This window comes from Linepithema humile, chromosome 7 (genome assembly GCF_040581485.1).
Source record: "Linepithema humile isolate Giens D197 chromosome 7, Lhum_UNIL_v1.0, whole genome shotgun sequence".
NCBI lineage: Eukaryota > Metazoa > Arthropoda > Insecta > Hymenoptera > Formicidae > Linepithema > Linepithema humile.
In genome coordinates this window covers 2,754,158-2,779,406 of record NC_090134.1, presented here as the reverse complement: position 1 = coordinate 2,779,406, position 25,249 = coordinate 2,754,158, and the positions used below count along the sequence as shown (strand labels likewise).

The following is a 25,249-nucleotide window of genomic DNA, read 5'->3' as shown; positions in this document are numbered from 1 at the left end:
CTCGAATGCTGCTTAGCGATTGTCCATGTATAATTTGCATATACGTAGGTGAATAAATAATGATGGAAACAAACGTTCTAGCATATTCGAAAATGGCATTGAACGTTTGTGTGCAAATCTCGTATTTGCATGCGTAGATAAGACTCGCAAATTTTATACATGATTTACGCATCACACAATGTCTGCGATTCCCTGCAAACTTCTGATGCGAAAAAAAAATCTGATGCAAATCGTGGCGTTAGCTTAGGCGCAAAATTAAAAAGAATATATTACACCGCGTATTTGCGCGTGTGAACATTATAGTTATCTATATAATCGTTATCTATATAATCTTAATCTCATTTAAAAACTTTAAATTTATATTGTATATATTGTAGCTTTGATATGTTTGAATTATCAGAATTTCCCATATTACAAAAACAATTCGCTTTTTAGAGATATTGCGGTCACGGAATATTTTGCACATTGCTAAAAAGAAAACCCCTAATTATATTTTTACAAGTGAAAAACAAAAGGAAACAATCAGGAAAATGCTGCAAAGTTGGTAAATCCTGATGGATATGACACAAACAGATAAGAAGAATCGACGATGGAAAAATATTCTTGTATGAAGCATAATAATTATTTGAGAAAAATAGGTAATATATGTTCCTTTATATTGCTTTAACTCGCTTGAGGCAATCGATCTATTTAAGATTTTTTACAGACGCGCGTCTTTTTCAAGTAATTCCAAGTTGTATGCAACTATAATTATTCCGCGTGTGTTCGGAAACACGCTCAGACGAAAAAGCCGTCGTTTCTTTGGTATCCAAATATATCCCGAAACTTGTGCGGGCTGTCTCTCTCCTTCTGTTTCTCTCCGCCTCTGTGGATGAAACTCTCTCAAAAAGGAATAAGTCCGCGAGCTTCTTGGAATGCCTAGACCATTACACGAAACTCAAAATAACACACGACGGACGGTCCTTGCTCTACATTTTTTCGTCGCCGTTTTAGATTTAACTGTGTCGTTTCATTCGCGTCTTACGCGAATGCAAATATTATGTCTGCCAAGACTGTCTTATATTTTTTATATTAATAAGTACAAAAAGTTTCTAATGTCTCTGCAAATATGTATTTTTATAACGGAGAAATATCTTTCTCTGATGAATAATTAAAAATATTAAATATCGTGCATACAAATTTACGTTATATTTCTCGACATATAATTCTTTACAATGTAGAAAAATATGCGAACAATATATATACCTGAAAGACATTCTTTCCTCTGTCTACACCTATATATCTCGTATTTGCGACGGAATTTCCAGATTTCCTTATAGGAATGTATTGACCAATCTCCGAGCAATACGACTCGTGTAGTCATTGTGCGATAAATAATGCCGGACAATCGGCAGAAAAAAATGTAGAGAAAAAAAGATAGAGAACGGTGGAATTTGTAACATGTTTTTTTATTAAAAATAATTGTAGCTTTTACATATGAGTATAACAATAATGATATTATCGTTGCTTGTAATTATTAATATATTTGATAATGATAGACTTTATAAGGAAGATGACTATATACACGAAATGCTGAAAGGGATTTTTGTATGGAAGCAATCTTATATTACTAAATGAACACTGATCCAGTTAAGGTCCTTCTTTTCTCTCGCTACGCTAATATATAAACACACACACACACATATATATATATATATATATATATATATATATATATATATATAATACAATTATCTAACACATTAACTAAATTGATTGAGTGCTAATACATTCTTGAACAACAATACATTGTAGATGTATGTGTGCACTTTTCTTTGATCTAAAATATACATTACACCGGGCGCTAACTCTGCCCTACGATTTGTTAAGAGATCCTTCTTCACGAGTATTCGTTCGGCGAATGCGAATTTGTTTTTACAACATACTTTTTTATTTACACCACAAAAGTACCGCATTCGCTAAGAGCATGTCTCATTCTTGCGTCATCATACATTCCATAATCATATCTTCCTCAAATCACATCTTCCTCTCATACATGGATTCTTTAATCAACATCGTAAAATCAATATTTGTATTGAAATATGAACTGTCTCTTATATTATCAAGATATCTCATATTATTTTGAAATATTCTATACATTTCGGCACGTTCGCCTGCTATAAACGGTTAATAAGGGAAAAGGACTACTAGGACGGCCCGTGTTCACATGTCGTTGCTTCGTTCGGAATCGATTATTCGTTAATCGCATATGAGTTCGTGTTTGAAAGTTTTAATTTCTGTTATTCGTTTACCCTTTCGTTTACCCCATATCGCTGATGAAAATAACGTTATAAAAATAATATCGTCGACTCAAAATACATTTCAGTGATTTCACATTATATAACACGTATCAAAAAAGTAATTATTTAAAATTATTTAAAATTCAATTCTTTATCCATTCAGTTAACAACCCTTTTGTTATCTTTCATCTTAATGCACTCAATGGAATATGATGACTAATCCCAAGTGTGTCAATATTCAAACTGCAATTTGTGTCGCGATCAAGTTTAGCAAAACATTTGCCTTGAGTCTTATTTTCAGGCGACAATTGTCTAAATTTGTTCCCATTGATTAAAGTAATCAAATTTGACAGAGAATTTTATCTGATTTTCATTTTCTGGTGGCGATTGCTTGCTAAATTTGCCTCGTTGATGAAAATGATTAAGCCTAAAATTCGTAGAATTATGATAATCTCGTTACATTAATGCAACTCAGGATACGTGCTTCTACGTACGCGTATTGTATAGAATACGCTCTCTTTCTATGCATTTTGTTCAACAATCACCTGATGTCTGCTGTTCATTCATCAATTTAATCGACATATCCACTTGTCAATGACACTTCAGACTCTCACCCCGACTGCGTTTTGCATCTTGATCGCAGGCAAGTAACTTGCTTCTTCGTAATTCCCATCGTTCGTTATCTCGTCGTCACTGTTCTCGGAATCAGAGTCCGGCAGCGGTTGTGGTTTTGCGCCTAATCGCACCAGTTCTCTAGCGAGCTGGCTGTCGATGCACAATGCCAGCTGGTAGGCCGTTAAACCGTTGTACGTCTGCGTGTCTAGACTGGGCTTACATTCTTGCAGCAGGAAAGTGACTACTGATCGGCATCCACGCTCCATCGCGATATGAAGAGCAGTCCTTCCCGCCAAACATTCTCTCGCTTCGAGATCGGCGCCGAGGCGCAGCAGAAGACGCACCAGGTTCACGTGTCCGTTAGCGGCGGCCACGTGTAAGCAAGTCTCACCTGTAATCCGAACAAGAAAACTTTCAGTTCTGAAGTCTGGAATAATTGCTTAACGAATGAATTGTTGGAAGATGCGTTTTGTTAAACAATCTAAGCACCTTAGCTGGAATTAGACTAAAATTGTCACTTGCGTAAAAGCAATTGAAAACTTGGCGAATGAAAGCTTCTCAAGTGCAAGTTATTATTCATAATACAGAATACTCTAGCGACACTCTATATTTATATATCTTTCTAGGTATCCCACATTTGTCGCATGTCACTGACTTCCCCGAACAACTGGATAACCGCCGGCTGACGCCTGATTTTTCGAGTTTTCCATCATTTCTCCTGGTCAAGACACGAGGGTGCACACGTCAGAGTGATGGGACCGAGTCACATGCCTGGACTTGTCGTGAGATATAGATAGAACTAGGAAGACGTGTGAATCATTGTCGTCGGAGATTTTGCCGGCGTCCCGCGGTCCAAACTAGGCCCGCGCCGATCAAAGCAACTGCTAAAATTAACCGCGCCGCATTACCAGTTGCATTGGCGGAATTTAACAACATAACTTTATATATACATCACATTTCGTCGATATCGACCGATCGCTGCTGGCAGAAATATCCTCATTGAACAGATCGCTACGATTATTCATAAATATAGTCGCGCGTGGTATACCGTCGCCTTTATTTTTATTACGATCGATAGAAATACGATAAGATCGACTGTAACGACACTGAAAGAGTTGCTCAATCTAAATACTTATAGATTTAGGATGTATCAATGTCAACGAGATGGTTAATTTAAATCATAAATCTAAACTTTTCAAGAGTTTAAACGATGCACGCTATCGTATAACGTGTAAGATTTAAATCCCTTTGCTTAAAACACGAAGCACGATAGTGCGAGTCAATGAAGAAGAAAGATCAATTTTTTAATGCTGGAAGTTCGACAGAAGCTATTGCTGCCGACGCCGTTGTGGGGTTTTCCAACTGAGCCGAGGCGAGGCGGGAATATCGAGCAGCATGCAAATAGTCCTACAGGTATTTTTAAATATCAGAAACATCTGCTCGCTCTCTCTTCTGTCACTACGTCGCGTCGCGACATCACGCCGCGTGATGTAACGCACGTATGCACGCAAGCATAGAACCATATCGAATTCCATATCATGAATGTAAAAGATTTCATCTGCACTTTCTTCCTCGCGTTGAACTATTCAGAAAACATTTCATGTGCTTTTACCGACGAGATGTGATAAGCTTTGTAAATATTGTCGTATCTTCATCGACGGAAATAAAAATAAAAACTGTTGACAAGTAAGTCGGTTAGTTCCACATTTGCACTCGCAATTACTTGCTAAGAAATCGCAGTAAAATTACTTTTGCAGAAACAACAATTTTAGTTCTAATTCCAGTTCAGTTGATGCGCGTAGCATGTTTAGATCGCTGTTACAGAATATGTAAACAATTATTTATTTTCAGAAGTTATGATTTCCTCGAAAAAATATAAATGCAACACAATTATTTCGAATGAATCATCATTAATTCATCATCATTAATTTCTCGATCGCGGTAGCAAGCAAAAAACGTGAAAATTACTTTGTTTATGAAATAAAGAGATGAAGATTTTGTTATTGTCCTTAATTATCGATCCTTAATTATAAATTCAGATGAACATATGCAAATTATCTAACGAAACGCCCGTGCAAAGAACTGTGTTAATAAGCTCGCAATTTTGCCTTCGGATTCAATGAATGATCTAAAAGAATTGGACGTGCTTACGTGCGTTATCCGGATCGCGCAAACTTGCAACGGATGACGTTATGCGGGATTTCCAAGACTTTTAAAAGGTCTGCGAACATTTCTCGATGAACGACCGCCGCCGATCGTGATTTTCTGCCTCTAGAGAGATAAAATGGAAAGCACCGACCACCCGGTAAATTCTGGTGCGACGATCGGAGAAGGGAAGAAGAGAGTCCGACAATGGGAAAGTCTTGTGACTAAACCGCGACCGTTTTAAGGAAAGCTAAATTTCTCTGAATTGCATACGCATTCGCACACACCACACATATACACCGTAGAAACGCATTCGCTCTTTGTGACGTATAATTTTCCAAAAGAAATCAAATAATATGATTTAAAAAAATGATATGATAAAAGAATAAATCGAGTAACTAAAGTTATTCTTAATTGATCGCGTATTCGTCGAAGAATCTGTCGAAGTAAAAATTAATTTTGTTGAAATCAATTATTCATTATATTCAGCTTTATGTCTTTGTATACTAATTTTTATTCGCGAGTGCATGGAAACAATAAGATTTGCATACTAGTGACACGTGTCTTCTCTCGAACGCCCTATTTTGCATAAGGATTTGATTCCATAAGTTGCTTCTGCTTATATTTGATATAATCGTTTCTATTTAATTTCTAATTTTAATAAAAATAACGTGGCCATTAATGATTGCAACTGGATAATGAGCGTATTCATATCCGTTTAGGAAATCCTTGTCATTATGACGAAAATTCACGTTCAAATATGTATGTAATAAATAGTGTAGCGCAACCACAAATATAAAAATTCCAAGGATAAAAAAAACTGCGGCTTTGTGGTATTCTTCAGAACATATCGTGTTATTAGTCATTTCATTAACTAACAACAAAAAGTCCGAATGTATCTTTTACAGTATTTAAATTTTCAGTTTAAATTCTCCTTAATTTAGTTGCGGATATTAGATTTCTATTAAAATCGAGTTTACTTAAAATACAATGAAGAATTTAATCTTTCTCCTCACTTCTGAGATTTATTTTGCAGAAAATTTTTGTTCTCAGTTTTTTTTGCATTTTGACGTCAACAAAAAAAAATTATTCTGAATTAAAAAAAAATTATCATTAAAATATGACACATGGATGTAGGACAATCTGTATAATAGCTATACATACAACTTTTGAAATTCAAATTACTTCCATCAAATCAACAATTTTTTTGCAAAAGAAGCAATGTTTTTTTGAAACAATGGATCTTGCGGACGTAAAAAAAACGCAATTCTTGATGAAATCATAGGAAACCCACATGGTTCCATAAGTGGTTGCGGTTCACTATGTAAGCTATACACATGATTTATACCTACGCTAAAGCTAAAAGCAGTTAGGATTTTCCGCTGCCATCTCAGCGTCCTTTGTGCACGCGGTCACGAACGTGGATCATCTTTCCTCGCATTAACATTACGATGATTAGTGCGCGGTTATTATGTTGTAACCTTCTAAATAACTATCGTAATTGCAAGAAAAGTCGTAAGTATCATTAACATTAAATTACGTAAGACACGAGACGGGATGAATAACTTTTCGTTGTTCTTGCTAAATCTTTTAGTTGCGAACATTGTTCTGCCCTAATAAAATAAAGTTTTTTTTTAATCTCTAAAAAGAACTTTTGCTCTTTTTCGTTTCTGTCGTTTATCTCACTACAGACTAGTGACTACTTTTTCGAAAAGCTCAGCAATATTTGTTGAATATTTACCGATATAATTGCGTTGCTCCAAATTTTGAGGTAAAGCGGGTACTTTTTGTCCAGGCCACAACTGATTTCTCTCCATCGGGGATAATGGATCCGTAAGAGCCTTGGCGCAAGTTAGATCGCCGTTCGCACAAACTAGATGAAGAGGTGTGTTCCCACGGAAGTCTCTTACAGACGGATCTGCGCCTGCCAGGATCAGTGGCCTGATTATCAGAGGCTGGTGCATCATCACTGCTAAGTGCAGAGGCGATTCCCAGTCGTCATTCAGGATGTTCAACCAGCTCGGATGAGGTGCTATCCTTATCAGAATGATAGCCGCCTGTACGTAGCCCTGCATGATCGCAATGTGCAACTGCCTGTATAAACAAATATGTTATGTAAGAAAAATAAAGAGTCGATAAGGGAATTTGGAGTAACACGATTCTTGCTTATTAACCTTTAATCCAAGAAAAATATTGCATGATTATTATTTTAATGTACTATTTCATTTTTTATTTATATTTTTCAGTTTTCGTATCCTTTCTAAATATGTATTAATTTTTTAGATAGCAACAAAAGTGGCTAAAAAAAATTAATAAGAAATTATAATGTATTAAAATTTGAAATTTTTTTCTTAAAATTCTCTTAAAATATTGTTTCTAAATAAATGGACATTTCTCTTTTAAAATTTCTATGTGCGTCACTGTATAATTTACCGTTGTTGATGTTTAGTTGAATTCTTCGAAGATGATTCTTATCAGAGAATAGCACTTGTTTCATTGAACTGGTCAACAAGGTTCGTCAAACATTATCATATATTAAATGTAGATATAAGTCAGTAGTTTTTATATAATGCCACTAATCGACGTTGCGCATAATTATGTACATACTTGAATCGGTATTAAGTTTGTAAAAAAAAAGAGGTAATTCGCGATAATAGTACGAAATTAGAGATGACTATTTGTTAGATTCATCGATTAGATCATATAATGGATTTTGAGATTAGAGCAGTATAGAAAAAGTTCATGTTTTTTTCTCGTAATTTTTTATGATATAAGAAGCAACTAAAAAATTTAGACAAAATACCTGAATTTTCATTTTTAGTCTAAAATTTGAATGAAAGAAGTGCTAAATGTTAGTACTGCTATATAATTTTAAATAATCGAAAGACATGTAATTTTGTTATGGCAAAATCACTTAAATTTTTTTATTCTCATTCTATGAATCTTTATTAAATTTCAAATATTAACAAAAGAAACTAGAAAAAGCAAGTTCAAATTTTTTCGTGATAAATTATGACTAAGATTATTGTTCTCAATTATACAAGCATGATACCATGTTATTTTGTCTTTTAATTATTTGATTGGTGCTTAAACTTATGGAATATTAAGAAATTAGAAACGGCAAATATGAATTTTTCTATGATTCTTTATGATTAAATATATTATTATTAAAAATTATATATGTAAAAAATCCCAAATATATGTTAATATCGTATTATTTTATCTTTCAGCTATTTGGTTTTCCTAGTCAACAAGTAGCCTCTAAGAATTTATTCTCATGCATAATAATAATAATTATACAGCAAATTTATTCAGCAATTCATACTTCGCGAGAAGATATTCTTTACGTCAACTTGCGTTTTTATTCCTGCGAGTAAACACAAAGGATACCATAACCTAATTCTATTACGGCATAACGAACAATAACAACGGCTGACACGCATTAATGCACGCGTCTGCTGGCTCCGAGATCGCAAATAATTAATAAACATTAATGAAATGTTCACTCACGTGTCACCATCATCGTCCTGCGTGTAAAACTGCCAAAACTCCTCGTTAATCGCCTTTTCGCCACTGTTCTGTTGTGCAGAGACAGCGTTTCTATGATCTTGCAATTCGGTGCAATTCGCCGTCGGACTCGCGTTCACGGATGACAGCAGGAGATTCGTCGGTTCGGTCTGAATTAATCCGCCGGGTCGATCGAGCCGATTCAGATTCTGTTGCAGAGTGAGATGGCTCAGGCCCGTGCTGAGATCGACATCCACGATGCCGCTGTCGATAGTCCTCGTTGAGTCTTCCGCGATCACTGTCGACAATGATGCGACTGTACCCGTCATCGTCGACGTGATCGGTGCGGGTATCTGCTCCTCTTTGCTCTGCTGCCGTTCCTGTTGCAACCCCGAGTCGCCGATCTCATCGCTGAGCTGCATATTGCCGTCTGACAGGAATCCAGAATCTACGTTGCCCGTTGCGGACTCGTCGTCGTCGCGCTGCTTCTTGCTGTCCTCCACAACGTGCTCCACCATTAGAGTAGTCTTGCCCGAGGAACGCCACATTTTCGAGGCCCTCGACAAAGAAAGACGCCTCGGAAGTGTTCCTTCCTCGAGCACTCGTTTGGGAAAAGAAGACGATGCGTTGAGGAATGCGATCGCTACACCGCGACGCGACGCAATGCACCGGCACTGCGGCACTGAGATTCGCGCGAATTTTCGATAACACAATCGCTTTCAATCGCTCTCAATCTTCGTCATTATGCTCCAATATTATTGCTACTGCATCGTGGAGTCTCGAGACATTCTTAAGTCGCTTGAAAATCGAAATAATCTCGTTTCCTACCGTTTTCGCTCATTAAAATATATATATCGCGTTGATTTCTTTCTTCCTGTGTACTCGTGGTCTACCTCTTTCCGCTTTCGCGTCGTATCACTTGCATTTTTTTTATTTATTCAAATCGTCCCGTTTCCTCTCCTTGAGTTCGATAAATTTCTACGTCCTGAATTTTTACACCGTATCGCGCTTCAAAACCGTTCTTTTATGCCATTCGTTGTGCGTCACGAAAAAAATATATCCTTGTCAAAAAGACCCGCACTCCAATTGATTTCTGTCGCGGGAAGAGAGCGAACGAAATTGACAAAATCCTTCGTGACAGTCGTTCGTGGTTGTGCGAGTATCGACGAACCTCATCGTCCCGCGTCTCGGAACAAACTGAGCAGATGAGTGCCGCAGTGTCGAGATAGAGACAAATCCTCTCCGGGCGGGACTTTCGTGCGCATACATGAGCTACGTCATCGACCTCGACAGATGTGCTCGGGTCACCGTTTCATTCTTGTTTTTAGAAATTCTATCTCATCTATTATCTATGTTATTTAGATTCTCCGTTTTTTAAATAATCCCACGTAGAGGATTTCCCTGTCATTTCTAGTATTCTTTGCCTGTAAATACAAAAATTCTTGAAAAAGGAAGACACTGACTGAATAATTCATATAATATTGATAAATTAATTCTGGCTTCTATTCTAAAATATCTAATATTCCTGGAATGTCTGCTTAAATCAAATTTGTTTCACAAATTTAATAAAGAGCACTTGTATCAAAATTTATACTTTAAAAAAACGGATAGAAAAATATATCTTTGTCGAAAGATGTGCCTAAAGATGTGTGCGTTTTGTTTTAGCAGAAACTTAGCGCAATAACAGCATCTAATATTAAAAATAGTGATAAATTATTAATTTTTATTCATTTTCCTTAGAGAAAAAAGCGATTTATAAATATATACAAAAAAAATCTCAAAATAGACATCTATTGAAGAATAAAGGAACAAAAAACAATAAAGAATGAAGAGTGTTAGATTTTTAACATGTTTTATATTAAAAATAATTATAGCCTTTATATATATATACAATATAACAATAATGATATCGTTATCGTTTGTGTTATTCATATGCCGTGACAATGATATATTTATGATTCTAACGGAAGATGTCTATATACACAAAGCAGTAAACGTATTACTGTATATCAATGGAAGCAATTATATTACTACTACAATGAACACTGATCCAGTTAATAATGTTCATCGTCGATAAACATCGTACCATTTTGGATCTTTTTATTTGCTACGACGTAAGTACATGCATATATATTGTACAGCAGTCTGGCCCATTAACTCAGCTTAAAGCGTCATGCTAATAACGCATATACGTTGTACAGCTATCATGCTAACTGCATGTTAGAATATACTTTTTTCTAATCGAAAATCTATTTTTACACGCGCGCTGATTCATCAAAGTATATTCTACAACACCGTTCTTTACGAATATTCATGATTGTTGAATGCGGATAGACACGCATTCTCTATTTACATCATAAAAGATACCGCATTGGCTAAGTGAAAGTATTTTCATTCTCGCGTTATCATACGTTTCAAAATGATTACACTCAGATTCTTTGACTAACATTTGTAAGAACACTTATATTTGCATGTACAATATGTAAAATGTATATTGTCCTTTGCATGCCTTATTTTTATAGCCTTTTACAATGTACACTTTGTGATGCTGCATGCGTATTTGCAAAGCGTTAAGCGAAAAACGAACGACAGAACAACCTGTGTTGTCGCTTCATTCGAGGGCGATCGAATATTCGTCGATCGCTATGCAAATTCATTTTTGAAGTCTACAATTTCCATGTCTCCGTTACTCCGTTTCTTTGCGTATCTCGCTGCCAGTATCGATTTAAAAAGCGTACACAGTCTAGAACTGTATTATAATAGTAATACTTGTAGACTCAAAATACATCTCTGATCACGCGTCATATATAACACGAATTGAAGCTAATCTTATAAACTTTGTTTATTTACTTAACTCTAATCTTTTCATTTTTTTACTATAAATCTTAATCTATCCAGCAGATTAAGCTGACGTCGCAGGCACGTCGAAGACTAAGGGCAATACAATATACGATGATACAAATTAATTCATCATATACATCGACACATTCACGCAATTTATTTTCTTATCCAGCATTGTTTTTCGTTCTAGTTATCTGATTTAACATGTAGTACATAGAGCGACCAGCGCGTCAAAATTCAAGTTACAGATTGTAATCAATGTAATTCTTATCAAATTTAAAAACACTTAATCTTCTTTAACATGACATTTGTTTGTCTGAATTTGTCTCACTGATTAGAGTAATTTTGCAAACGCATTAGTACTTAAGATACATCTTATCTGGCAAATATTATCCACTGTAGTTATTTAATTCATCTGATAAACTAAAGCGATTCGTAGATGGATCGATGTGATTCGAGATAAGTCTTTGTGCGCATTATACAGTACCCGTACTCTCCTGTTTTCTTCCAATCCGACGATTCCAGCGTCTGGATATGTTCAATGATTAGACTAATTTTAGACTGTCACTCCGACCGCGTTTTGCGTCTTAATCGCCGGTAAGTAATCCATCGACCATGATGACCTCGTCATGTCCTCGTCCTCGCTGCTATCGGAATTACTCTCGAAATCTGACTCCGGCAACGGTTCCGGCGTCGCGCCGCACCGCACCAGCTCCCTGCGAGCCTCTCTGGCGAAATCGCTGTTTATGTCCAGAGTCATTTGATAGGCTGTTCTGCCGCGATACGTCCGCTCATCCAAACAAGATGTGCGCTGACATTCATGCAGCAGGAAGTCAAACACCGGCCGACACTCGCGCTCCACTGCGAGATGAAGAGCTGTATATCCCGCCAGACCCTCCTTCGTTCTAAGATCGGCGCCGTGACGTAACAGAAGTCGCACCACGTCCACGTGTCCATTAACAGCGGCCACATGCAAGCATACTTCTCCTGAAACAAAAAAATAAAAAAATGATTGTGTTATGTGCGATAAATAACCGGATGCGAGGATAATTTTTTCTACTGTAATTTGGGAGATTAGGAAATCCCCAAATGATGTCAAAAGCGAAAACCGGATCTAGACGGACCAAAAAGCTATCAGTGAGTGCGATAGCAGGACAATTTTGCATATTCATTCTTTTATATGTCATTGAAATACTATATTGTTCATAAAATTCGATTTGATGCATAAGTGCACATTAAAGTATACAAAAAATTGATGGGAAATCACACGTATAATATATCATTGAGTTCGAAAGATCAGGATTGTTCTTAATAAAATATTTCTTGGCCATTTCAAAATGTTATACTTTTACAGTTAGATTAAAGCATCCATCAAGCTTCAATTTGCACAACTGCGCACTAATGCATTTAATAGAACTTGCCGTAAGTTCCCCTGATTGAACAATTGATTTCAATCTAATCTTCCGAGTCTTCAATCATCTCTTTTGATGTACGTCGGGGACGAGGGGGACGTACATTGGAACGATACGACCGAGTCACATGTCTCGGCTCGTCGTAAGATATACATAGAACTAGGAAGACGCAGTGAATCATTGTCGTCGGAAGTTTGGCCGGCGTTCCGCGGTCCAAACTAGGCTCGCGCCGATCAAAGTAACTGCTAAAATTAACTGCACCGCGTTACCAGCCGCATTGGCGGAATTTAGCAGCATACTTTCACAGCTGTGTACGTCTACGTCGATATCGTCCCACCTTTATGAATAAAAATATTCCCATCTCGAGCAGATTGTGACGATTATTCGCAACTGTATAAAACATACCGTCGCTCCTGTTTTTATCGCGCACGATCAATTACAATGACATTGAAAGAGTTACTCAATCTTGCTATTTATATGTATATGTACATTCAATTAAGAATGTCAATGTCAATTAGATTGTTAACTTAAAGTATAGCTTCTCAAGAGCGCAAACGGTAGACGCGACGTAAAAGATTTTTCTACGTTTCTTAAAGTACGCAATATAAAATCTGGAAATATCGTTCTGATTAAAGATCAAGTATGAAAGCGAATTGATTTTTTTTAAGGGTGAAGATCCAAGCCGGAGGCCACTGACGTCGACGCCGCTGTGGGGTTTCCCGACGGAACGAGCCGTGGAGAGGTGAGGCGAGAATATCGCAGCACGCAAATAGTCCTACAGGTATTTTTAAGTATCAAAAACATCTGGCGCTCTCTTCGGTCTCACGGCGTCGCGACGCGCCGCGTAATGTAACACGCGCGCGCACGCCAGCGTAGGATCGTGCTGAATTCCATTGTAAACGCAAAACATTCGCTCTTGTTTTGCTAAGCGTACAAGATTCTTCTTGAATAGTAAAGCTAAAATATACGTAAAATATATGTTTTCTTTTCATTTCAGAAAAAGTAACGTCGCGTGTTTGCATGTTCATCGATAAGTTAAAACTCAATAAAATTCTGGGAATAATAATTTTATCTAATTTGAGTTAATGCGCTCTCTCTCTCTCTCTCTCTAGATTGTCACCACAGAATTCGTTAGTTGTTTCACTTATTGCCAGTTATTAAATATCACTTGTTTAATCTCCAATCAAAAGTTCATTTGCAAGAAAATGATCAATAGACTTTGGAATGCAAATTATTCCCAATGAATCAGTAATTTCTCGGTCACGAGAACAGTACTAAGAAATTATTCGTCACTCACTCGTAATCATTCGACTCTTAATCATAAATGTAGAACAAATATGCGAATATCTTATCTAACACGTGCGTAAAAGTTGAACCATAGGTTCGCAATTTCGCATTCGATTAATTGATCACCATCCCGAGTGATCGATTACGCCACGTTTTGCACGTGCATCCATAAGTGCGTTATCCGCATCGCGCGAGCTTGCGGCGAAATACGCGCGCCGATGACGCTATGCGGGATTTCCAAGACTTTTAAAAAGTCAGCGAACATTTTGTGACGATCGATTGTTGCCGACGGAAACGATTTTCTCTTTCTTTCTTCTCGCTCTCTTTTTTTCTATCGCATTCTTCAATTTGGAAAGAATGTAGCATCTATAAATTATCTTAAACAATATTTTTAGAAAAAAAATGTTATAAAATGTCATGAATATTGATAGTAATTATTATATCAATACAATCATTATAGCAATGTTTAAGTAACATAAAAAATATTAATTAAAAGAATATAGGTTTTAAAAATCAGAATTTACACAAAATTTCGTAAACAAACTTAATTTAAACAGCAAAACTTTGCTTTAAGTTTTATAAGAGATTTACTCAATTCACATTATACGGATAATTGCATGGACAAACATTTGTCATAAGACATATAACATTCTTGCAAATATAAACTTTTAAAGGCTCGTGTCTTTACATTTATCTGTTTCCGCTTTCAAAAACTTTCATTTTTGAACATTAACGTTAATTCAGTGAACTCTGACGAATCCGGCCAAGTCATGGTTTTACCATAAAATTTTTCGATAAGACTGAAGTATTCTTATGATATATTTGCACGAATTTTCGTCACATAATAATAGGAATTTCCTGAGTAAGTACGTATGTACTAATAAGTATATCCGTTATCGATTGATAATCACAGGAAGCTACATCATTATCGTAATAATCAGAAATCGAATAAATGCGATTAATCAAGAGATCAAAACAACATTTAACGCGTCAATAAATACGTCATACAAAATTTGATGTGAATACACGTCATGATATATGCAAATTACATTGATATCACTACCTGTCGTCGTAACAGCGTCAAATGTATGCAAATATAATCTGTATACGTAAATCCGATGAAATTTAAAACAGATGGAAGTAAAATGTCCTTAATGTAATAAAGAGTAACGCTTCTATTTGCATTTTTAAAAAGGATACTCGATATGGTTGCAAACTTTTCAAATTTAAATTATCTTGATCAGAGATTAACATAACTTTTTCTTTTAAAAAAAATATATTTACGATATTCTATGAAATGACGAAACTTCTAAATGATAAAGAATATATAATTCTCGATGAAATCATAAGAATTATTCGCGCGATTCCACGTGTCCATAGTCGTAATTATCCGGTACTCGAGTCTTACGCGCATGACTTGTTCTCCGCAGTAAAAGCAGTAAGGATTTTCCAACGCTACCTCGGCGTTCTTTGTGTCACGAACATGGGTCATCTTTCTTCGCGTTATACGGTGATTAATGCACGCGCGCAGTCATTATGTTGCAAACTTCCAAATAACTATTGTATCATTCAAATACATCATAAGAGCACAAGGCAAGGCGAACAACAATTCTTCTTGCGCTTAATGAATTCTTTGACCCGACACCGTTCTAAATTTTCTCCCAATAACTTCCGTCTTTTATCTTCCACAATAATCCATCCATTTCTCGTCGCAAGCTAATAACGATTTTTCAAAAAAACCAGTCATCATTCATCGACTAGACTCACCGTTATAATTAGGTTGCTCCAAGTCCTGAGGCAAAACGGGCACTTTCTTCTCGGGTGTCAACTGTTTTCTCTCCTTCAGAGATAAAGGATCGGTGAGAGCCTTGGCGCAAGCGAAATCACCGCTCGCACAGGCCAAGTGGAGAGCCGTGTTCCCGCGGAAATTCCTCGCAGATGGATCCGCACCAGCCAATATTAGGCGTCTAACGATCAACGGCTCATGGGTCAACACTGCCAGATGTAGAGGTGACTGCCAGTCGTCATTCAGAGTGTCCAACAGACACGGATCAGGCACCATGTTTATCAACCAGATCGCAGCTTCCACAAAGCCCTGAACGATCGCGATGTGCAATTGCCTGTAAGAATAAATGTTATATAAGTATAAACGGCCAAAGTCAATGGAGCGGTAATTCTTTCAGCATCTTTGTTTGTTAATATTTGTATGCACTTTTTATATTTTTATTTATATTATTCAACGAACGATTAAATTATTGATATTTTCGCATTATATTCTCTCTGTTCATACAGTAACCATCTTGCATTACATACTGTTTGTTTTCAAAATAAGTTAAAAAAGAAGACTCATATTTATTTTTTCATATTGTCTAATGTGTTTACATAGTTTCTTCTTTTATTTCCTTTATCTCTTTCATGCGTCCCCTCTTGAATGAAATTCTCATGTGCGTCACTGTAATTTACTATCATTGTTCAGCTAAATTCCCGAATGATGATCCTTATCAAAGAATAAAACTCGTTTCAGTCGGTCAACGTGCTTAAGTCAGGTGCACGTACGTATGTATATATCACTCTAATTACGTGAATGCCAACGTCGACGATATGCATAATGATGCTCACGCTTGAATCAACGTACTCGCGCCATGCTCATAAAAAAACAACTCGCGATAATGAAATAAGAATAGAAATTGCTATTTGTTAGGTCCAATCTTGCCAATTAAAATTCCAATATGTGAAACAGGTCAAACAGAGATAACAAAGAATTCGAGCTAAACATATCTACGGAAAATGGAACGAGTTTCCCATTGCAGATGTGTATAAACTTCAAAAACATTTACACAAAGTTGCTAAACATTTCTGCAGAATTTATTCATGATTCTTCAGAATTTTTAATCGCGGCCTCGAACAAGAAAGTGAACAGAGCTCATTGGTATTTGCAAGAAAATAGCTATCTGATCTTAACTACTTCCCGTATGATATTCCCATTGAGTTGGATCGCACATTAGCATTTATATAGTATACATTCGACCCTGGATCTGTTGTTAGCATCCTGACGCGTGATCGCAAATGCGGTCTGGCCGCAACAAACCGTTAACATGATTGTGAATTAACGGTACATCAATTTATCGGTGTTAAAAACAGGAAATGAAGAGATAGAATTAATTAGATGACAAAGATAATTAATAAAAAAATTGTATTACGTAATTTGTTTCAATTTTCAAAAACGTATTAATATTGTTTCTCTAGTTCAGCTTTGACAAAAAAAAAAAAAAAAATACACGATCCTAGTCCAAAGTTGATATAAAAATTGCACTAAATTTAATTTAATATTAATCAGGTAACCAATATTGAATTAACAAACATTAATCTTTTCTTCAAAAAGAATTATATTGACTGACATGTATCAAATGGAGCATTCGCTCCAGAGTCAAAGGATTAAATAAATGAAGAGAATATTCACTCACGTGTCACCATCGTCGTCCTGCGCGTAGTAGAGCTGCCAGGCTTCCTCATTGGTCGCACGCTCGTCGTAGCTGCCGCTGTCTCCTTGCTGTTGTTGAAGTTCATCATGTTCTAATTTGGTGTTGTCCAATACCGGATTTCCGGTCACGCGTGTTAATTTCGGAGTCGTTGGTTCGGAAAGTTTGCCACTGTCCAGTCGGTTCAGACTGACTTGCTTCAGGGAGAGTTGGCTCAGACTCTCGGTGAGGTCAAGATCCAAACCGCTGTCGATCGCCCTCATTGGTTCCTCCTCAATCGCTGCCGACGATGATGATGCCGTTGCGATCAACGTCGTTCCCGGCGCGACTCGCTGCTCCCCCTCTCCCTGTCGCCCCTCCTGACGCGGTTGCAGCTCCAGGTCGCTGATCTCGTCGCTTTGTAAATTGCCGCTCGACAGGAATCCGGAATCGACGTTGCCCGTCGCGTACTCGTCGTCGTCGCACTTCCACTCCTTCCGCTGTTGCTGCTTTCTGTCGTCCTCTGTAATATGTTTCTCCATTTGGTCGGTTTTACTCGTCGGATGCCACATTTTGACCGCCGAAAATAAGATTTCGTCCTTTCGTGCCTCGATCAGATCGTCTGTATATTAAACGCTAATTTCCTTTTTTTAATTAGATAGATATGTCTTAGATCTGGGACACAATGTCACAAAATACAAAATGAAATACAGCAATAACGAGCGCTATTGCACGTTTAAGCAGTACGAGATTCTAATGCCAAAAAAAAAACACTGATGCGATGCAGTGCCAATAGCTTGATTATACTATCAATCAGCTCGGCGAGACTCTGTTTATTTCTCGACTCCTTTTACCTCGTTATACTTCGCTCGTTCGCGCAATTCGTTTACATTTGCATTCGCGTAGCGCGACAATTCCTCGAAATACACTTTCTAATTTCCGCTTCTCGTGACCGTTATTACGATTTATCCTCGTTTCTCGATTAACACGTTCGATCGATTGTCGGTACACTCTGGGAGCGTCCGACGTTTTCTTCCGTTCGTTCGATCACGCCGACGCGTACTTATATTCGGCGCGGTCGCCTGATAACCTTTCGCAAAACAGCTGGTCCCGCACTTTGATCTGCCCGTTCTTCTATCTCTGTCCGCTTTCGTTCCGTGACACTGGCATATTTTCGCCTGGCTGTAATCCGTTCTACTTTTCGTTCACTACACACTACGAAACTAGACGCGACACTTGAATTGACTTCCGTCGCTCATGAGCAACAAGCGTGGGTCTATTTCGTTGTGATGGATCGTGCGTCGTTTCGTGGTCGTACAAGTGCTAACAAACTCGCTCGTTTCGTCACTCGGAACGAACTGACACGCAGAGAGAGCTAGTGTTGCTAAATGAACCACGCTTCTCGCGCATGTGCACTGCATCGAGTGCAGTGACGTGTATACTTCAATGGCTGAGTAACATGGAAACTCCGTATTTCGAGAAATAAATAACGGGAAAACGCATCGTTTCTTATCGCGTGTGGTGTGTTATCGCGTGCTATGAGTTGCTGCTATAAAAGATATCAGATATTTTTTATTGATTTTTTAAAGATATCTGACAAATGAATCAATTCAAGGTTTTAGATAAATTCGAAGAAATCATAAGGGCCGAACAACACCTCTTTTTACTCAACTAGATACGTCATTAGAAACCAAGCTCTATGCGCATGTGCGAGACTACCATTTAATGAGAATGAAGCAGGCGATAATTCCCGCAGAGGACAGAGTAGCGGGAAAACCCAGGGCAGGGACAGTTACATGGCTGCGAGACGTGTTCGCATGCTATAGATAAGACTTAAAAACCACAGAGAAAACGCTTTGATGAAACCCGTTAGCGAAATGTGTTTTACACTGCAACACAAATTTTTATATTGCACAACTCTAGGTGAAAACGATAATATTTTTCTAATATTATATACTTATACCAGAATTATATATTCTAATATTCATCTCGAGATACAAAGAAGAAAATAAAGCTCCAATTAACTTCCACTGCTTTTATAGAAGCGCTGAACTGATCAGATATTGACATCCAGATACGCACTGATAGAGTGTAGATGGGAATATCCATTGGATATCAATAGTATGAATTCGTATCTTTCACTCAAAGTACGTTTTTACCACAGATTGATTGTGAAGAAAAACCCGGTATGATAAAACTTCAAGAGAACGGAAATTTAGTAGAAAAAACGCGAGAAAAACACCACATTCTTTGTTAACTATTGGCAACATGAATTAAACTTTATTTACGCAGTGTTTTCCTGCTAGCATGCTTGTTTAAAAGATAAAAACTAGAAAACAGAAAAAAAAAAATTTTATACTCACAGTGCTATTTCTAACAAGAAGTCTGTTAAAGCTAAAAAAAAAACATCCGTTTTTTATTTACTGTGGTTTTACAGAATAAAAAACTTCTTAAAGTCGTATTTGATTGTAATTAATTATAGTCAGTAAAAAAAGAATAAAAAATAATTGAACCACACATTTTTATTCTTTATAATTATAAAGAATAATTAATAAGAATTAATTATAATTATGAAGAATAAAAATATGTGGTTTAATTATTTTTAATATTTTTAATATTAAAAATATTTAGTTCTATTATTTTTAAATTAATCTAAAAAACACTGATAAAGATTGTACCTTTAATCAGATGTCGGCATGAAGGGGTAGCAAATGAACTACGAAACGTGACAGTAAAACAGAAAATTATATATATCCCCCCGCCAATCATTTTCGAGAGGTGATATGCGCGGATCACAACGCGCTTCAAATTGATGAAAGCTTTTTGCGTAATATTATTTTCCATCATGCGTTATCAACATTTCTTTCTTTCTTAGTAATTCGCGTTTGCAAGTGCTCTTATCGCATCTTGCGTGGTCTCGCGACAGATGCGTGCAATCGCGGGTTTTTGTCGGCATAACCGCGACGTTACCAAACGTCTCATATTAATAGCAACTTTAGAAGCAATTTTCTTATAAAAATATATAAAATAAATATTTCAGTAGCTGGACATTTAGGAGTCACTCATTATTGAAAACAATTTTTTCTATCAAAATACTATTTTCTTCATCTCTTCGTGTATTAATAAAGATTAAAGATTAAAGTTTGCTTAATAGAAATAAAACCAAAAAATTACGATTATTAATTGATCATTAAGAATCAATCTAAATTGTACACATTATATAATCTCATTAATTTATACCAGCTCATTGTATTGTTATATAATTAAATATTACACAATATTAATACTTTAATATGATTTTTATATAAAACTTTATGTTACTAACGTTTCTTTAATATTATTTCTAGATTTCATATTTGTAAATATTAATTAATAACTGTTTTGTTAATAAGTAGAGATTGGGACATGTCTGGCCACTAGCATATTTAACTTTACGTATTCTAAAAATTTAATCAATTTTTATTGCCGTGATCTGGCATTGAAATTTGTTAACATACGAAGAATACGTGCGCGAATATTATTTCATAAAATAGATTATAAATTATCGGATGCCAGATGTTGCCACTTCCTGTCGCGATTCAAGTTTTACTTTTCTTTACTCTCTTTAAGACTAATAATTCTTTAAATACAAGAACCTTGATGTTCTTTGAATGCGTACCTTGATGATCCGATATTTTTAGATGCAACAGCCTTGGTTCTCTGTTTCAAAAAAACTTCTTATAAAATGTCTCTTGTACATATAATCGAGGCAATATTGTAAAATGAGCCAACAAATACCAAATGCGAAGAAGTATGTGTGATACAGTTAATTGATTCTAATTGTCCGTAACACTCGCAATCGCGTCGATGATCAGAAATCATTAAATCAACCTTATATTATAATTTTATGCATGCGCAAAGTACAATACCTTGACTTTGCAGATATTCGCAACTTTCTCGCATGAGCCAGCAAATACACTCTAGACGTGATTTAACATTGACTGATGCTACTTTCGTGTTTGCCGTTACATTGGGGTCATCGGGCTACTTTCTTTGTGGCTTCTCCCCGGTAAAAGCGGTGCGACGCGAACTCACCGGAAATTCCAGCGACATTTCCTATTTGAAGCGACAAGGCACAGCAATAAACGTTTCACAGTCGTTTACAGTATCGGGAAATCGATTCGACGCCGCCGAATGTGCGACCTCAATACGACACAAAAGAAACTTCTCCACAGAAATTCCACGGGTTTTTCCGTTATTATAGAGGTCATGCCGTGCCGCACTGCGTGCCTCACGTTAAGACAATAAACCGTTCATTATCTACTACCTCCGTTCAAATCTCTGTCAACTATACGCTGTCTTCTTTCTTTGAAGGTGAAACGCTATTGTCGCTCAGATTTCTCAAATCTTGCGTCTAGTACAACAGGTCGAAAAAATCTACAATTGTATTTTAAATACAAGAATGAATGTACTTTCTTAGCAAAACTAGAAGCAAAAGCGTTTACTTTCAAAATAGCAATTCTTTTCTTCTTAAATTTGTCAAGTAATAATTTTTTATTCGTTAAATTTCTAATAAATAAAAAATATCCACGAAAAGCACAACTTATCACAGAATTCAATTTTTGATCATTTCGGAATAGATGTTATCTTACTGAAAATATATCAGTTAAATTATTTAATATCACTATGCATTAAAGCGATTTTGAGATAAGATTGTGGTGAGCAATTAGTTAGAAACAAAGGTGAAGATTTTCGGCGTGCGAGCGACCTTTGTTAGCAAGTAAACTTCCCAACGTCAATGCCCAGATTATCTGGGGGAAAACCTGCGATAACAGCAGAAAATGTGCAAATAATTACGGCATTTGTAACGTACGTGTATACTTGGTATTGCAAAGTGTCAATAATTGTCTTTATAATCTTTTAATTGCTCACCATCGATCATTTACAACGGTGAGCAATTAAAATAACAGTTTCTGATCAAAGACCGAGACGTGTTTGGTAACAAAATACATACATTTCTAAATCAAATAAAAGATAGGAACGTAAGACTTTGGCAAATAAAGATAATAAGTATCGAATCGCGCGTTGAAGATTAAAATTTCATTAAAAAATTGTAATACTTCATCGATGAATACTTTATCTCAATTGTACCGATACATTAAAAATGCTATTAGAGAAATAACTTGCACTTGCAAATCACTCAACTCACATATCAAAATAAACAATTGTGATTTGCATTTTTGAAGGAAATGATTATGACGCGATGCTCAATTACGCTGACGAAATTGTACGCACAATTTTGCATGCGACACCGCTTATCGCGAAACACACAACCGCACGCGTGCATGTGCATATTTACACAAGCTCTAATAACCATTGATAAGTGCCGCTATACATAACGCTATTAAGATTTGATACAATATTTACGCAAGTACTCGAGCAGGGTTATTCCAGAAGGGAGATTCCAATGATTTTGCACAAATTTCATGTTCGTAATGGAAAATACCCTTAACGCCCTTCTTAAACATCAAGAATAAATACTTATGACGCAAAATATTACAAAAATGTTACAATACGATAAAAAATATCACAGAAACCAAAAAATAGGAATATATCTCTAGAGTCACGTAAACCCTGCGCGAATCTTTCTGAGTTACAAGTCACACGCCTACAATTTTCAATTGATTATCTTTTGAAACAATGCAAGTCCGTAAATCAAAATTGTTTTTGAACTGTGTAATCACTAATACATTAATATCATGTTATTTTTTAAACATATATATTAATATTGTATTATATATAATTTACCAATTAATTCAAGTTGTTTTTTTTTTTTTTTTTTTAATTTCTTGACTATTTCAATTTTATTTTCATAAAAAAAATTAAGAAACTCTTTGAATTGATCAATATGTATGATTCCTTATAGTTTGTATTATAATTTATTTTACGCGTTATTAAAATATTAATATTTTCTATTATTATATAAAATTATTTGAATAATTATTACTCAACTTGTATTTTTTCATGTATCACAAGCTTACGCCTTTATAATACATCGGTTATCTCGAGCTTGTAAATCTACGAGCTTATGTTGTTTACAAAAAAAAACCGATTAACGTCGCGATTATATAAGACAAAAAGAAAAGTAACGTTTTTAAATTTATATTGCGACAAATATTACTAATATTAAACTGTGCAACACAGAGACGGGAAAGTACGCTGATTCAAGCATGGCGTAGCACACGAATTGTGCGTTATTCCTCTGGTATTTATGAACTTCCGTTTATATTTCTTTTCGATATATTCTTTTTGGTCCCTGAACTTTCTTTTGCATAATTTAGTAGCTTACGAATGAATATGATTCTACAAATTTGCAAAAAGAAAGTGATGACTATTTCATCGTCATCTTTATTCCAGTCTTTAATCTTTATGAAATTTGGCAGATTTCTTATTTACGACATTATATGATATATGAACAATTTTATACTAATCATATATTCATAATGTTTCAAGTTTTTTTTTCGCGTACATACACGCAATCCAAAGGAAATGTATACATTTTTCCCGAGATTTTTGCTTATAACTTTTATGCGTTAATTTTGGATTTTACTACGTATATATAAGAAAATTATATAAAACATAAAAAAATTTTTGATTCTTAAAGTGCATCAGAAGAGAAATAAACATCAAACTAAAAATTCTTTTTTTCTAAGTATCACACATACTTCATAATTTTTCTTCGCTTTTGATAAGTTTAATAATAATTTGTAAGATCAACTTTAAAATGGATTAAAATGGATTTAAATGGACAAAATTCTATTTCATCCTTAGTTAATAATATTATAAGATTAATATTAAAAAATATTTTTATTGACAAAAGAGTAATTTAAAAAATTTGAAATTCTTTGCATGTCAATCCTTGACGGATTCAAATGTAATGATAAATTTTATTTACCCACCTGTCATTACTAAATACTGGCGAATAGAGTGTCAAGTCCCAGCGCGATGAAGGTTTTCCGGTCGATGTTTAAAATATACTAATACTTTTTTTCCATTTACTGCAGAAGCTTATTGATTGTGGATAGCGTCTCTTTATATTTCTTGCAATCAGCAGAAAAAACGACGATTATGCTTTTTTGTCAACTGGATATTTGTCCTAGATTGGAGTGTAGCACCAGAGATAAACATCGACTGTCGCTTCTCGCCGAAGACTCTCATTGCTTGCTGGTAGACTACGCGTATTGCACACGTGTACTATATATATTGTACGTCACACTGTAAAAGGAAAGGAGGGGATAAATAGGGAAAAAGGGAAGATCAAAACAGATTTTTTCTTTATCCTAGAAATTTGAGATTGACAGGACAAGGAAATGGAATTATTACACTATTATTAAAGCCCTACACTAGTTGTCTTAGTAATGTTGAGTAAATATTCGTCACTTAACAAATTGTACATTTTTCTGTCATGCATTATCATGATTTTTAATGTAAAAAATATTTTGGTATTATAAATAATAGTAATTGTTAATGTAAATAGTTGGTAATTCAAAATAAATTACTTGTTAAATCTAAAACTTCAACAATAAGACAAGCTAACAAAACTACATTTTTCAAATTTATTAATTTTCAATTTTTTTATTTTAAATTTCAAATTTTTTATTAATTTTAAATGAATTTTTAATAGAATTTTAATTACAGTTTAGATGTAAAAATGTGTAATTAAAGA

At 35.5% G+C, this 25,249-nt stretch overlaps 2 protein-coding genes and 1 long non-coding RNA gene across 3 annotated transcripts; 1 reads left to right on the top strand and 2 right to left on the bottom strand.

Moving 5' to 3' along the window:
- The first annotated feature begins 60 nt into the window (after window positions 1–60).
- Window positions 61–1,734, top strand: LOC105678534 (uncharacterized). Its single transcript, XR_001101717.2, has 2 exons — window positions 61–638; window positions 707–1,734. It is a non-coding gene; the product is annotated as an uncharacterized lncRNA (long non-coding RNA).
- Window positions 1,430–10,235, bottom strand: LOC105678483 (NF-kappa-B inhibitor cactus-like). Its single transcript, XM_012377873.2, has 3 exons — window positions 8,550–10,235; window positions 6,781–7,133; window positions 1,430–3,285 (listed from the first exon to the last, which is right to left on the bottom strand). The coding sequence occupies exons 1-3, from the start codon at window positions 9,092–9,094 to the stop codon at window positions 2,882–2,884; spliced, it is 1,302 nt and encodes a 433-aa protein (XP_012233296.1). The 5' UTR covers window positions 9,095–10,235; the 3' UTR covers window positions 1,430–2,881.
- Window positions 10,236–10,381: 146 nt separating this feature from the next.
- Window positions 10,382–19,837, bottom strand: LOC105678482 (NF-kappa-B inhibitor cactus-like). Its single transcript, XM_012377872.2, has 3 exons — window positions 17,551–19,837; window positions 15,854–16,206; window positions 10,382–12,374 (listed from the first exon to the last, which is right to left on the bottom strand). The coding sequence occupies exons 1-3, from the start codon at window positions 18,114–18,116 to the stop codon at window positions 11,944–11,946; spliced, it is 1,350 nt and encodes a 449-aa protein (XP_012233295.1). The 5' UTR covers window positions 18,117–19,837; the 3' UTR covers window positions 10,382–11,943.
- Window positions 19,838–25,249: the final 5,412 nt, after the last annotated feature.

Excerpts from the sequence above, each read along its gene's own strand:
- LOC105678482 (XM_012377872.2), bottom strand. The coding sequence starts at position 18,116 with ATGTGGCATCCGACGAGTAAAACCGACCAAATGGAGAAACATATTACA. Across the intron at positions 16,207-17,550 it reads CAGGACGACGATGGTGACAC|GCAATTGCACATCGCGATCG; the intron begins GTGAGTGAATAT and ends TTATTCTTACAG. Across the intron at positions 12,375-15,853 it reads GGAGCAACCTAATTATAACG|GAGAAGTATGCTTGCATGTG; the intron begins GTGAGTCTAGTC and ends TTTTTGTTTCAG.
- LOC105678483 (XM_012377873.2), bottom strand. The coding sequence starts at position 9,094 with ATGTGGCGTTCCTCGGGCAAGACTACTCTAATGGTGGAGCACGTTGTG. Across the intron at positions 7,134-8,549 it reads CAGGACGATGATGGTGACAC|GCAGTTGCACATTGCGATCA; the intron begins GTGAGTGAACAT and ends TTGTTTATACAG. Across the intron at positions 3,286-6,780 it reads GGAGCAACGCAATTATATCG|GTGAGACTTGCTTACACGTG; the intron begins GTAAATATTCAA and ends TTCGGATTACAG.